Consider the following 13,067-nt stretch of genomic DNA (forward strand, 5'->3'; position numbering starts at 1 on the left):
GTCATAGTTCTGTAGTACCGCTGCCGATATTTTTGACTGGTCAGCCGGACCAGTTGGCAAAGGGTTTCAGCTGGTCCAACGCGATTTCTACTGGCATTTGGCCAGCGGACCAGCGTTAATGTCGAACCCTGCTGAAGTCACAAGAAGACAATGAGAGAGAAAGAGGATTGATTGTGTACAATACCTTTACCTGCCATGTTATCCATCATGGGGTTAGGTGCTTGGTGGTGATGGGTAGCATCGCTGGTTGTGTTACTGCTGCTACTACTACTACTACTCTTCTTCTTACTAGTGTCTATCTCAGCCATAATGACCTGAGGGTCAACGCCCCCACGGTCATGGAAGCACTCAAACGGTAGAAGGTAACGGATGTAGTTCTTCTTAAGAGTAAAAGCTGCGCTGTTAGAGCTGCCAACGGTCAGATGGATAGCAATCTGCTTCCATTGTTTGTTCTTAGAAACCTACAAGCAAACAGATAATGGTTTGAAAGATAAACTGGTCATACTAACCCAGGCAAACCAACCAGGTATATTGGCCAAAGTGCTTCAATGAGAGAGGTTAATTGGAGAAGCTACAAGCTGAGCTTAATTGCAATGGTATTTGGGCCACTCTTGGAAAAGATAAGGTTCTAAACCTTGGTCAATTTTGCAGGGGTAATCTGTGGCACTGATTGGTTACACATAAAAATACAAGGACAGGAAAGTATGACATGGGTTCCTTTACAGTTAAGCGTATGGTGTGGCATATTGGAGTATGAATCCTTCACAAATAAGCGAATGGTGTGGCATATTGGAGTATGCATCTAATTGTATTTAAATTACCTTGACTACACCTCCACGCTCCTTGACTGAATGATACAGCTTGAATAAATCCAAGGTATGTGTACTAATCTGTGGCATGGTGCGTATAGGCTGGCCACGATCCTCCATCAATCTAAACACAGCATCTAAGAAAGGCTTTCGCTCCGGATGGTCACATAAGTCATATAGCTTCATCAGCTGAAGGAAGAAGGAGGCAGCATTGCCATGACAACAATCATTACTCATGTCAATCACTGACATTGTTATTTAAGTCACAGCATTACAATCAAACATGAGCAGGCAAACACAAAAATGCAACTAACAGAATCATGTGTGGTGTTTGTTAGTAGAAACTCATCTTGGTTATTTGGCATGACATGCATTAGTAATTAATCACAATTGCCAATGGATCAATGATGATCCATTCTAAATCACTTCAAAACAAATCATGAGGCAGTTATTATGAAAGATATCAATATTTCCCACTCTTATGAACTATCACTACACTGTCTACAAGGGGAGAGTACAGCAATCAGTTTGGATGAAACTACAAAATACCATAACTTCAAATTGGCAAACATCATCTGGTATGCGTCTGCTAGACTTTGGTTTGTGTTTTTCAATGTTACAGCAAAAAAAACCAGGGAAATCAGCTGAAAAATGGGTCCCTAAGTAGCAGTGAGGTTGGGTACTATATGAGGTATTGAACACCCATTATTTATGATTACTGGCCAAACTTTCAAGTTCAGAGTCCGATATTTGAGTATCTGGTAATTGTACAGAATGGAAATGCTTGAATTTCAGTGTGGTATCATTACAAGTTTACATTTTGAAATCTTTGCCATAGAATTAACAGAACGAGCCAAGATCAAACTCAACACTTGAATTCAGTTAACTTCACCCACTATTACTCAGTTGGCATACAGGTTACACCCCCCCCCTTGACAAATTACAATCAACACAAATGTGACTAGAACATAACGTTGAAAAATCACACAATGCAGGAAAGACACACATTAAGAAAAACCTGTGTTGATCCATACGTGAGCTACATAGTCATATAAAATGAGTGCATGGTCGTACCTGTTCATGCACCGAAGGCTTGGTGGAAGTGGACTGAAGAAGAAAAGAGAGATAGAGTCAGTGCAAGAGCCCCTCCCATAGTGCCATGCAAGCCATACCACCATGTGCAAAACACACATTGTCACAACAGTCATAACCCACTTTAAAGTGTTTCAAATCATGTATATCATTCTTATCATCCAAATCAATCTATGCTCTGATGATTGTTATCCAGAGAAACACATTATTGCTTCAGTTCTCAACCCATAACAACTATTCACAGTGGGAGTAAATACTGCCCTCTGTTGACAACATTTGTGAAACAAAATGACGGTCAAATTTCTTTTGATAAATTTTAACATGTTCTTCACAAAGGATCTCAAAATCTTTACTCAAAATTACTTAATTATTGCCCCCCCCCCCCCCAGTGATACTTATTAGTGTTTTTTTAAGGACCATGTTGGATTGACATTACAATTTGAATCATGTGAAGTGAATTACAATTGTTGTGCATTATCCTGCTAATCATTTCGCTTGACTAGAATCATAGAGGGTGCCCCCAATCAAAGTATCAGGTCATAGTAAAGTCATGTCGTGAGTAGACCCCATAGGACCTCCGTCACTTCAATTAATAACTTCCTTTCATAATGATTTGGGACTCTTCTTTGGTCAACCATTCTGTGTGAAGTTTGTTTTTGAAAATCATGAATGAAATTTGATCTTGGACAAAAAAATAGGGAACAGTTTTGGAGTATGATATGTCTACATGTTACAGGCATACCACTTTGGAACTGAAAAAAAAGTGCTTGGACAGCCAAAACTTTTATCTTTGTTTGAGACACCCTGAATGTAATTAACACCAACGATCATAATACTTCATTTTGATTTCTAGAACTCAAAGATTAGCTTCAGCAAGGGTCGAGTGTACATGCAATGGACCCAAGATTCATCAACTTTGGATTTTAAATTAGTTTCCAAATGAGTGTTAGCATCTTTTCCTTTCGTGTAACACAACAAACAAAATCAACGATTCATTTTGTTTAAAAGTTGTTGATTCTGAAACAGGATTATTCCATGAAATACAAAATAAACATCAAAATATACAACTTAAATAATAAAAACAAGATTTGCAAAATGTCTGAACAAAACCATTTATGCACTTGAGTTAATAGAACAAAAAAAGCAACAAAATGTTAACATTCTGTGAAATTTTAAAATGTACTTGATACAATTTGTTGCCCAAATATCTTGCATGCCATCGAGGGACTCAATATCAACTCCAAGAATCCAGAGAAAGAAGTGCAAAAAGAGTCCAATGCAATCGATTTGTTGTTGGAACCAACAATCATGAATACAGATTGAAAAACTCTGTGCACCCAGTGTTAACATAGCAGCATGCAAAATATGCAACAACCCTTCCATTGTATTGATTAAGTTATCCCAACAGTAAATGGTTATATTAATAGCGCAGATCATGTGACACTACGCTAATCCTACAGGCGGCAATCTTGCCTAGTTTCATTGACGATGGTCACATGTGCTGAAAGGGGGGGGGGGCAAGTGTGTAGACATGACGTGCCAAATGTCAAACTAAATATGCAACTTGACTTTCCATGAAAACAGGTACATGAATTGGAGAATTTCACTACTTAGGTCTGCAGCCCTATTCCAACTTGTGTTCAAACTAAAGAGTATTTGTCAAGGCGCCTGGCCACTTTTAGCAGTTGAATATCTTGTGTGTACTGGGAGAGGAGATTTGATTTGTATGGAATGGGTTCACGATTGGGTATACTTTGGGATCACGTGGGATTGGAGTAGGGGTTGATCTGAGTGGACACAGGTTAAGAAAAGGTTTGGGTGTAGGATGGGAAGACTGGAGATGCAAATCTGGGCGGATCTGGGTATCAGATTGGATTTGGGTGTAGGATAAGGTACACAGTAGGTGGGAGAAATATGGGTATTGTACGGTTTAGTACACAGGTGTAGGACAGGGTATGAGGTATAATTGGATAGGGCGATTATGGACTACTTGGGGTACAATTGAAGCACACTTTATATTCAGCAGAGTTCCTTAGACTGCAATACAATGTGCAGTGCCTCTATGACTACAGCAGTATTTATATAACCATTGTAGTAATTGCATGACACTAGTTACTCTAGCACAGAGTATATCCAATACTCTACTAATAAGAGAGTATTGGTAGCATTGTATGCCCATACAATGTGCAGATAGTGATGTGACAGTAATAACCATGTACAATCGATGAACAGCTAGACACCAGTGCATAAACCATCACCGCTTATAAAAGCAAATACAAACACCAATGCCCAGTCACTTGACCATTGTTTTAAGACTCACCCTTTTAGGAGGTTTATTTGCAGGACTAGCAGGGAGTTTATTGATGAGACTTGGAGAAGGACTTGGAGCGCTTTCTTCTTGAGATGATTTACTGATGGCTCCTGGTGATCCTAGCGGAGATGCTCCTAGGAGTCCAAGAGGAGGTGATGAAGGACGAGATGCCGTCTCAGACTGCTTCATTCAAACAATAACATCAGCATTACTTAATAATTTCATGACTCAACCATTCCACTCCATCATCCAAACACTTGTTCTCAACTTGTCTACATAGACATGGCTTGAATCAATCTAACATGTAAGAAGGTGACTGACGCTCACACCATTGGATATTGGTATAAGCGCTAATTTCCCTTCTTTGGATGTAGCACAGACAATTGGTACTGCCTCAATGTTCAAGTTGAAAGCAGTAAACAATGTGTCTGTGCAACTTTAATTATTGAATATAAATGACAACCATAACCTTAGCAAGGGCCCGTAGGAAACACATGCTATGCCATCTTAGTCGTTTTATTACTACTTTGATTATAGAAATTGCAGACAAACATTATAGAAACTATACCCACAGTCAAGGCATACATTAGTATAAAGCCAACTTTACAAAACGTTTAGTTTTGAATTGAACTTTCACAAAGGTCATTGTAAGGGCACATGATGCATTCCAGACAATACAAATTCAATCTTAATCCCTGCCAAAGCTGTAAAGAATTTGGGCTGATTCAAACATCCCTGTTTTGGGTAACAAACAATTCTCAAGAATAAATTTCCATGGGCCAAAGGTTGTTTTGTCATATGGATTTAAATAAATGGTGCAGTACAATTTGTAAATGTAATTGGCTGTTCATCTGCAGTTGGTTTGGATAGTAAATGGACTTTACCTTGACAGTTTTCTGTGACTGTGGAGTATCTGCTCTGTTGTCATCCTTGGACATTGCTGGACTGTTTTTAGGAGTGTCCAGCATATTAGGCATGCCCCCTCCACCACTGGTTGTTACTGAAGGCATACATACTGGGGCTGTTATACTTGGAGTTACTGTAGTTCCCATCATACCTGGGTAGATGCAAACATTAAAAACCATTGCAACTCTTGCACTACTCTAAATGAACAATTACCTTCTATATTAGACACAACTAGGAACATTGTGGCAAATAAAACTTTTTTTAAAGGAGAGGCAAGACAGGGAGTGTTTTAAGAAGCCTCAAGACAAGAAGAACCAAATCTTCATTGCCTCTGTGAAGTTCAAGGATTTCAAAATCAATATAAATGTACTCAAGACAGTTGTGGTTGTGGTAGAAGTGGACTCACCAGGTAAACTATTAGCCATTGTGGTCGTAACTTGTCCAGATGGATCCGTTGACATGAAGGAGTTATTCCTTTGTGAATTGTTTCCGTGTGGAAATGGTGGCATGGAGCCTGGAACATTAGCACTGGACATGGAGATTGGTATGGAACCAGGCATTGAACCATACCCAGAGTTAGGTATGGAGTTAGGCATGGAATTCATGATAGAGCTAGGAGGCATGGGACTACCCATAGAGTTTGGCATGGAAGCTGGCATAGGACTGGATGAAGAGTAGGGTACAGGACCAGCTGTGTTTGGATTTCCCTGATTTGGTGGCCCATGAGGCCACTGCTGCTGCTGCTGTTGTTGTTGTTGTTGTTGGTAGGGTGGTGGATAAGGAGGTTGTTGTTGTGGTTGAGGTTGTTGCTGCTGTTGCCGTGCATGTTGTGGTTGAGTACCAAGTGTTCTATGATAAGATGATTTAGCTGATGCCATGTTGGCAGCAGCGATAACGGCTGCTTCTGCAGCAGCTTGAGCTCCTTTATTACCAGGTCCTAGAAGCCCGGGTGTCGGGTTGGGCATACCTGGTGATGTAGTTCCACCAGTCAAACTTGTTTCACTGGTTGCACCAGGGATTCCAGAAGCACCTGTGATCATTCCTGGACTGCCCATCCCGCTGCTGCTACTACTTGTATTACTGCTTCCCTGGACCATTACAGGCATCTCTGTTCTATGGGGTTGGTTATAACCATAACCATGCCCTCCTAAGCCTGGACTTTTCATACCAGTTGAGTTTACTCCTGGAGTACCTTGTGAGGGACTGATTCCAGGCCCGCAAGTGTTAGGCATGCTTCCTGAGTTGTATCCTGGGTATTGTGAGTTGCCAAATCCTTCCATGCTAGACACGCTGCTACTACTACTTGTACTGCGCATTCTACCATCCATGTACATTCCACTGCCACCATTACCCGCGGAATGGGACGGGAAGTTACTATGAGGTCCACCACCAAAACCCTGCATACCAGCTTGCCTTGGGAAGTTCCCTGATGAGGAAAATCCAAAGAAAATACTTGCATCAGAACAAGTTAGCATCAAATTACTGCCGACCCTACTGGAAGTTGACGTTTGAAGTCAAAGTGGGGATTGGTGGACGTAAAGCAGAGCTTTCCAGCACCTTGTCAGTCAAAACTACACATCTTGAGCTCACAAGTGCGTTTCCTGAAACATTTGATTCATTTTGTTTGAAACTCAACCCTTTGGAGAGGAGGACTTACAGGTCTTGAACTTCACTAAGGCAAGGAAAAACACTTTTTCTTTGCTACTTGTCATTGCCTTTGACTTCCTAAAAATGTTCCCATGAAAATTACATTCAATTAGTATTTTCCCTCCACCAAATTAATATTGCCTTGCCTCTTCCAGAATGAAGTTCAAAGCCTGACATTCAGATTGGACGCCATCACACAGATATTGTTTTTATTGCTAAATTACACAATAAATTTCAACAACACAAATCTGCTGGAGTGTTGACATTGATTGCTTCATTGTTAACAAAAACAATATCTGAATACTTTTTGTTCATCTCCATCATTGAAATCAATAAGCAACTGTTTGCATTTGGTGGTTTTTTGCAAGAACATGAACAACTATTTTTCCGAGTGATATAACTAAAATAAGATTGATAGATTTAGAGTTAGTAAATATGACTTGTGTAACGTTACCTTGCTGGTTGAATTGAGGGGCCATGTTGGGCCCAAACCCACTCCCTCCTCCTCCAGGGTAATTGCCAACCATACCAGGATACATCTGAGGTCCTCCTGGTGTGTTCTGTGGGTGGGTGGGTTGTGGCTGCCCATGGTGCATCTTAGGTGTACCTGGTTGGGAACCATATGGAGGGGGCATCTGGTTGCTTCCCATTTGGGCTGCTGTTCCCATTTGGGCTGCTGATGCCATCTGTGCTGCTGTTCCCATCTGGGCTGCACCAGGCATCATTGGTTGATTAAAACCTACAGGAGCAGAACATCAGCAAGATAAATGTGGTGCTTTGTGAATATATCTCTGAGAACAAACATCAAACAGAGCACTTTGTTATTTGTTTGTTGTCCAAATTGCCAAAGCTTCCTTTACATGTCGATGTTTAAGCCACCCAAAATAGAAATCACAGAGCATGTTCAAAATCAGTTCATAAGCCTCAGCTTATGGTCCGAAAATTATGGTACTACAAAAGATTTTGGTAAAAGTAAAAAAAAATTACTTTAGCATTGCAATGCCAGGCTTTCATATCATTTAAGGGAAGGTACACATTTGGTAATTGTAAAAGACCAGTCTTTTCACTTGGTGTATCCCAACATAAGCACAAAATAACAAGCCTGTGAAAATTTGAGCTAAATTGGTCATCGAAGTTGCGAGAAAATGATGAGAGGAAAAACACCCTTTTTGACCTATTTGTGTGCTTTCAGATAGGAGTAAAAGACTTTTGGCTAGAAGTCTTTTATAAGAATTAATGAGAAATTACCTCTTTCTCAAAATCTATGCTACTTCAGAGGGAGCTGTTTCTCACAATGTTTTATACTATCAACAGCTCTCCCATGCTCATTACCAAGTCAGTTTGAAGTTAATATTTATTTTGAGTAATTACCAAACATGTACCTTCCCTTTAAAGCCATAGTTACAATAAAAACCAACAAATCAACAAAATGAATCAAAGACCAGTCGGCTTCCCTTTGTTGTGATTGAGATCTGCTCCTGCCTGAAACAAATCAATCTTATCTCATCTATTCCAAGATGTGGTGTGAGCAAATTTGGCTGCAAAAAATCTAGCCCTGAAAGTTTATCGAGTTGTTATTTCCAGAAAGATCTTGTTGAAAGATTTTCAGAAAAAGATTCAAGAAATTGAACATAACAACTGTGAACTCTGACTTGCCATTATAGCGGTAGATCAAATCTTACAGAGTAAAGTACCATTGCCATTATAGCACTAGATCAAATCTCACAGAGTCAAGTACCATTTGTTTTCCACCATTTATGTGCTCATTAAAACGAAGAATCAAGTGCCTGTTAGGAACAATCTAAAGATACATTTGTCAAACGATCCGTTTGTTAGAAATAAACTTCCACTAGTTTCCATTCCCCATGAGAGCCATAAACATCAAGTTGTATCAAGTGGATAAATTTGAAACAACCCAGTGTGGATTCAAACTTTGATTTGCTGATAAGTCATATGTTTTATGACCAGGCCAATTTGTCATTCCTGATTTGTAAAAGATACAATGTAATATAAATAAGAAGGGAAACACACACTGTAAAGGTTCGACAACTAGCGTAATTGATTATGGATTGTGTTCCTCGTGACATTACAGATCGCACAGTGAATGGCAAAACTCCATTCTTGAATGAAGCAAATAATATCCAAACAATATCCAATCAATGAAGTGTCTGACCTCTATCCTGCTGTCCCATTGGTGAATGAGTCATCTGATTATGAGAGCTGGACTCTGATTGGCTGGAAGGTGGCGGCATGGAAGTGGGTTGGGGAGTTAGCGATCCTCCTAATGTGAACAAATTAAGTGGGTTTTACATCAGAAAAAACATAAATAAACAATCTTAAATACTTGACATCAAGAGTTGGTGTGAGATAAAAACAAACGCCAGCAATGTTTATGTATAGAGCAGGAAGTGTAAGATTCTCTACACGACTATTAATTGATGTTGACTCAACTCTAATCGACATTAACCAAACGCCAATTGTCACTGTCCATCTTAACAAGTTGTTTACACTTCAAGAAAATATCAAGAAATAGATTGAAAATTTAACCAGGGTTGAAAACAAAATCTAAAAAATATTGTGTAGACAAGTTGTGTAATCTGATCATGTCATATTATATGATGATTGATTTTATAGACCAGACAAAGACATTTTAATTGATGATATATTTTTTGAAGGGGGGCGGGGGTGATATTTGGAGTCTTGGTTTGTACCTGGTACACTTGCTGGAGACAGTGATGAACGTGACATGTGACTTGCCGGTGAGCCAACTGGCGATGGAGATGGTCTAAGCGCAGACACAGAGGGATGCATGTGAGGAGATTGTGAGGACTGAGAGTAGGTATCAACGCTCTGAGAGCTGGTTGCAACATTATTCTGAGAGAAATCTGCTCCAGTTGGCAAGTCATCTAAAGAACCAGAGAGATCCTGCAACGGGAAAAAGGAGGAGATAATAAGGGAGGAAATGAAGGAAATCTGGTGACTTAGCACGTTGCTATCACAGCAAATGGGAATTGGAGAGTCCAGATAGATTGAATACGGCTGCTTGGGTGGAATGAATCAAGGCAAGGCCTAGAGGTTCACATGAACAACCACTCACAACCCTAACACAAAACTAAGAAAAAACCAATGCGGCAAAATTGGTATGTTCCTGTGTGGAAGGGTGACTCACATGGCTTGATGAAGCTATAAATTGCTCACGTATTTGCTACGTCCGCTGTAAGGCCTATCTTCTCATGCCTAGTCAGCCTGCACCCACCCACCGTAGTCTCCTACCCCTAGTGCTCTTTTCGGACAACCAATGTGTGTTTCTGGGAAAGTGCTGGGTTTCTTCCTCCCCCCTACGGTATGTTGACAAGTTGTCAGATTGGGGGTTTTACAATGACGCTTGATGCCCCAAGGGATAGCACTTCATGAATAGAGAAATGAATAGGAGGCTTTAAGACGCTGCTTGGGCCAAGACCTTGATCATTAGATACACACTGGTACTACACTGACAGATATTAACTCTTAGTAGTCATTAGTAATTTCAATCACCAAATTAATCACTGAATTATGACTGATTAGAAAGTACATGTATAATGGTTATGATGATTCACAAACATTGAATGATCAGTTACTGATTTTGATAAACATGATGTGCAAATATTTTTCATTTAGTAATCAATGATATTTTTTTTTATTATGATGAGTCCAACAAGTTAATGTGATGTTTTAATAACAGTAATGGAAGTAATTAAGATTTAAGTATTGTGCAGGATTTAAAATAATATAGATGTAAGAATTGGCTGTCGATTCCAACTAGTTAGTGAATATTTTGTTGTATACTCAGTGGCTTAAATTTAGTTATTTTAGCTAACGGGAAAGCTAACTCACAAATCATTAGCAATTCCTACAGGCTCAACACTTCAGGGATGCAATGTTCACAGGTTCAACCTTCTCTAACTTAGAGACCCTTTCTGAATTAAGAACTACCATACCCCTCTACAAGAACGATGTATCCATCTTATGTAGCTGATTTTCTTGTTTACAGTACGCAGTACTAACCCTTCCTTATAGACTTTCACTCATCTCCAGTGATATGACAGTTATGATTTAGTTGTCCATTAATATATGTCACAGTAATAACGTAGCAGTTTGCAACAGCTAATTCTACTTTCTCAGTCATAATTTAGGCGATAACATTTGATGTTTTCTTTTTATATTTCAGAGAATCTGAGGTCTGATACTACATAAAGGCAATGAGGAAAATTGCCCCATGCCCCATGATCATTGTTTTATTGCCCTTCAAAGATGTGCCCTTTACTATATAAGCCTTGCCGTTACATGACAAGAGTGAAGCATGAAGCTTAGTGTTTGATAATTGAAAGGATACGTTTTTATCAAAACTGAGCATCTAAACGAAAAGCTCCTACAACTTGATCAAAGATGAAACTCAGATTTCTTTATCTTGTTTAAGGATTTTCCTTCCCTGAATTTAACTGAGATAAAAACACTAGTATACATCTAAAATGAAAAAAGGACTTGCCACTGAATTGTTTTTTCCAACCAAATTTCAGTGGAACAAGTGCAAAGACACACTGGATAATGGAAGTTGCTCCTGATTAATGTATGCATTCTTCACCGATTTATTCCTCATTGCCGATATCAGCCACTGCAGAAACTATGTGCTAACCCAACAAGCAGAGATTACTGGGCTCCACAGCGCAAATTTCATAGAAGAGCAGCTTTGCTTTTCAGCACAAAGAGTAATTAAGCACAAAACAATTGTCTAAACTAAAATAAGGTTACCAGCAGCATTAAATGTATCATTTGTGACTAGTATCCTGCTTATTTGTGCTCAGCTAATTTCTTTTTATGATAGACCCCTGTCTTAATGCCCAAATAGCTCTTATGCAGAACATTCTCAGGGTACCAATACCAATAAGCTGCTCTCAGTGACATTTTGGCTGGTGACAGATTCCTGCTGAGCAATACTTTTCTACGCTTAGCAGGTTTCATGATATCAGAAAAAAATCTTATTTTCCAATAAGCAAGAGTTTTGATTTGGACAGGTGTGGTAAAGGACTGCATCTGGCAAGCAGAGTGGCGAGGATGTAGCGAATTAGAGTGTTATAAGCTACAACCCATGCTGGCTATATACATCCATACACTAAATAGATGCTTACAACTTGCTGTCTTCTGGCTACATAGTATCCATACACTAAAAAGATGCTTACAACTTGCTGTTTTCTGGCTATATACATTCATACACTAAATAGATGCTTACCACTTGCTGTTTTCTGGCATTATATATCCATACACTAAATAGATGCTTACAACTTGCTGTTTTCTGGCATTATACATCCATACACTAAATAGATGCTTACAACTTGCTGTTTTCTGGCATTATACATCCATACACTAAATAGATGCTTACAACTTGCTGTTTTCTTTTCAAATCAGGCATGTTGTACATCAGATTCAGTTTCAGATTTTGTGTTTTTGTGCATCAAGAAAGTTTCTATTTGATTAATTCTACCACATGAGCAGCACCTTTTCACTTAAATTTGAGTAACAAACTCAAAGTTAATAGCTTATTTTTTGAAAATCTCTTTGAAATTTATATGTAGGAATACAGTAAATAAATCTACATGGGCTTCCCAATGAAACCTCAATGTTTCATGGGGGAAAAAAAACTAAGTGTGCTTGAAATATGTTGATAAATTATAGACTACTCAATTAATTAATAGCTATTCATAAATACCTCAAACAGTTTCGCTATTCCTATTGGTGGAGAGCGCGTCACGTGGGTGTGTATAAACCTTTGTTTATGACCGATAAAAAGTGTTAATTCATGGGCGTGACACGCAACCTTGCACCTGTTCTTATAAGACAGTTTCTTCATTCCTATTGGTCGAGAGCAACGACTGAAACAGTTGTGCCACATCACGCGATACGCGCGACGCGCACAGCATTCCCTTATAAGGGGTTGTTTACCGGAGGGCGGCGGAGGGCTTTACCATTTCATAGTTGGAGGGGTGTTGTGTTGAAAGAAATCATTTAACAATTAAAATTTTTGCATTTATTTTACTTTTTGACCAAAAAGTGATGATGATGTTTTTGACCGAAAAGGTATTTATGAATGGGAATCAAAGTGTGTTGAATCGGTTTTCAACTAGTGGTTTCAACCCGCCGAGGACTGGTTCTATATAATTTACCTCGACTTCGTCTCGGTAAGATTATCCAGAACCAGGCCTCGTTGGGATTAAACCACTAGTTGAAAACCTCTTCACCACACATTGATTCCCTTAATAATAATCATA

At 39.2% G+C, this 13,067-nt stretch overlaps 1 protein-coding gene across 10 annotated transcripts in view; it reads right to left on the reverse strand.

Annotated features, from left to right (window-relative positions):
• Positions 1 to 13,067, reverse strand: part of LOC139947631 (AT-rich interactive domain-containing protein 1A-like) — a 47,443-nt gene that overhangs the window by 11,553 nt on the left and 22,823 nt on the right. For 5 of the 10 annotated variants that reach the window (XM_071945610.1, XM_071945604.1, XM_071945607.1 and 2 more), the window contains 9 exons: positions 9,477 to 9,690; positions 8,939 to 9,046; positions 7,220 to 7,504; positions 5,525 to 6,544; positions 5,097 to 5,269; positions 4,222 to 4,395; positions 1,884 to 1,916; positions 822 to 998; positions 185 to 461 (listed from right to left, as the gene is read on the reverse strand). In XM_071945610.1, the coding sequence (XP_071801711.1) occupies positions 185 to 461; positions 822 to 998; positions 1,884 to 1,916; positions 4,222 to 4,395; positions 5,097 to 5,269; positions 5,525 to 6,544; positions 7,220 to 7,504; positions 8,939 to 9,046; positions 9,477 to 9,690 (2,461 nt within the window). The remainder of the gene's footprint in view (positions 1 to 184; positions 462 to 821; positions 999 to 1,883; positions 1,917 to 4,221; positions 4,396 to 5,096; positions 5,270 to 5,524; positions 6,545 to 7,219; positions 7,505 to 8,938; positions 9,047 to 9,476; positions 9,691 to 13,067) is intronic. The other 5 variants (XM_071945606.1, XM_071945605.1, XM_071945602.1 and 2 more) reach the window with 4 other exon arrangements.

Source organism: Asterias amurensis, chromosome 14, assembly GCF_032118995.1.
Source record: "Asterias amurensis chromosome 14, ASM3211899v1".
Lineage (NCBI taxonomy): Eukaryota > Metazoa > Echinodermata > Asteroidea > Forcipulatida > Asteriidae > Asterias > Asterias amurensis.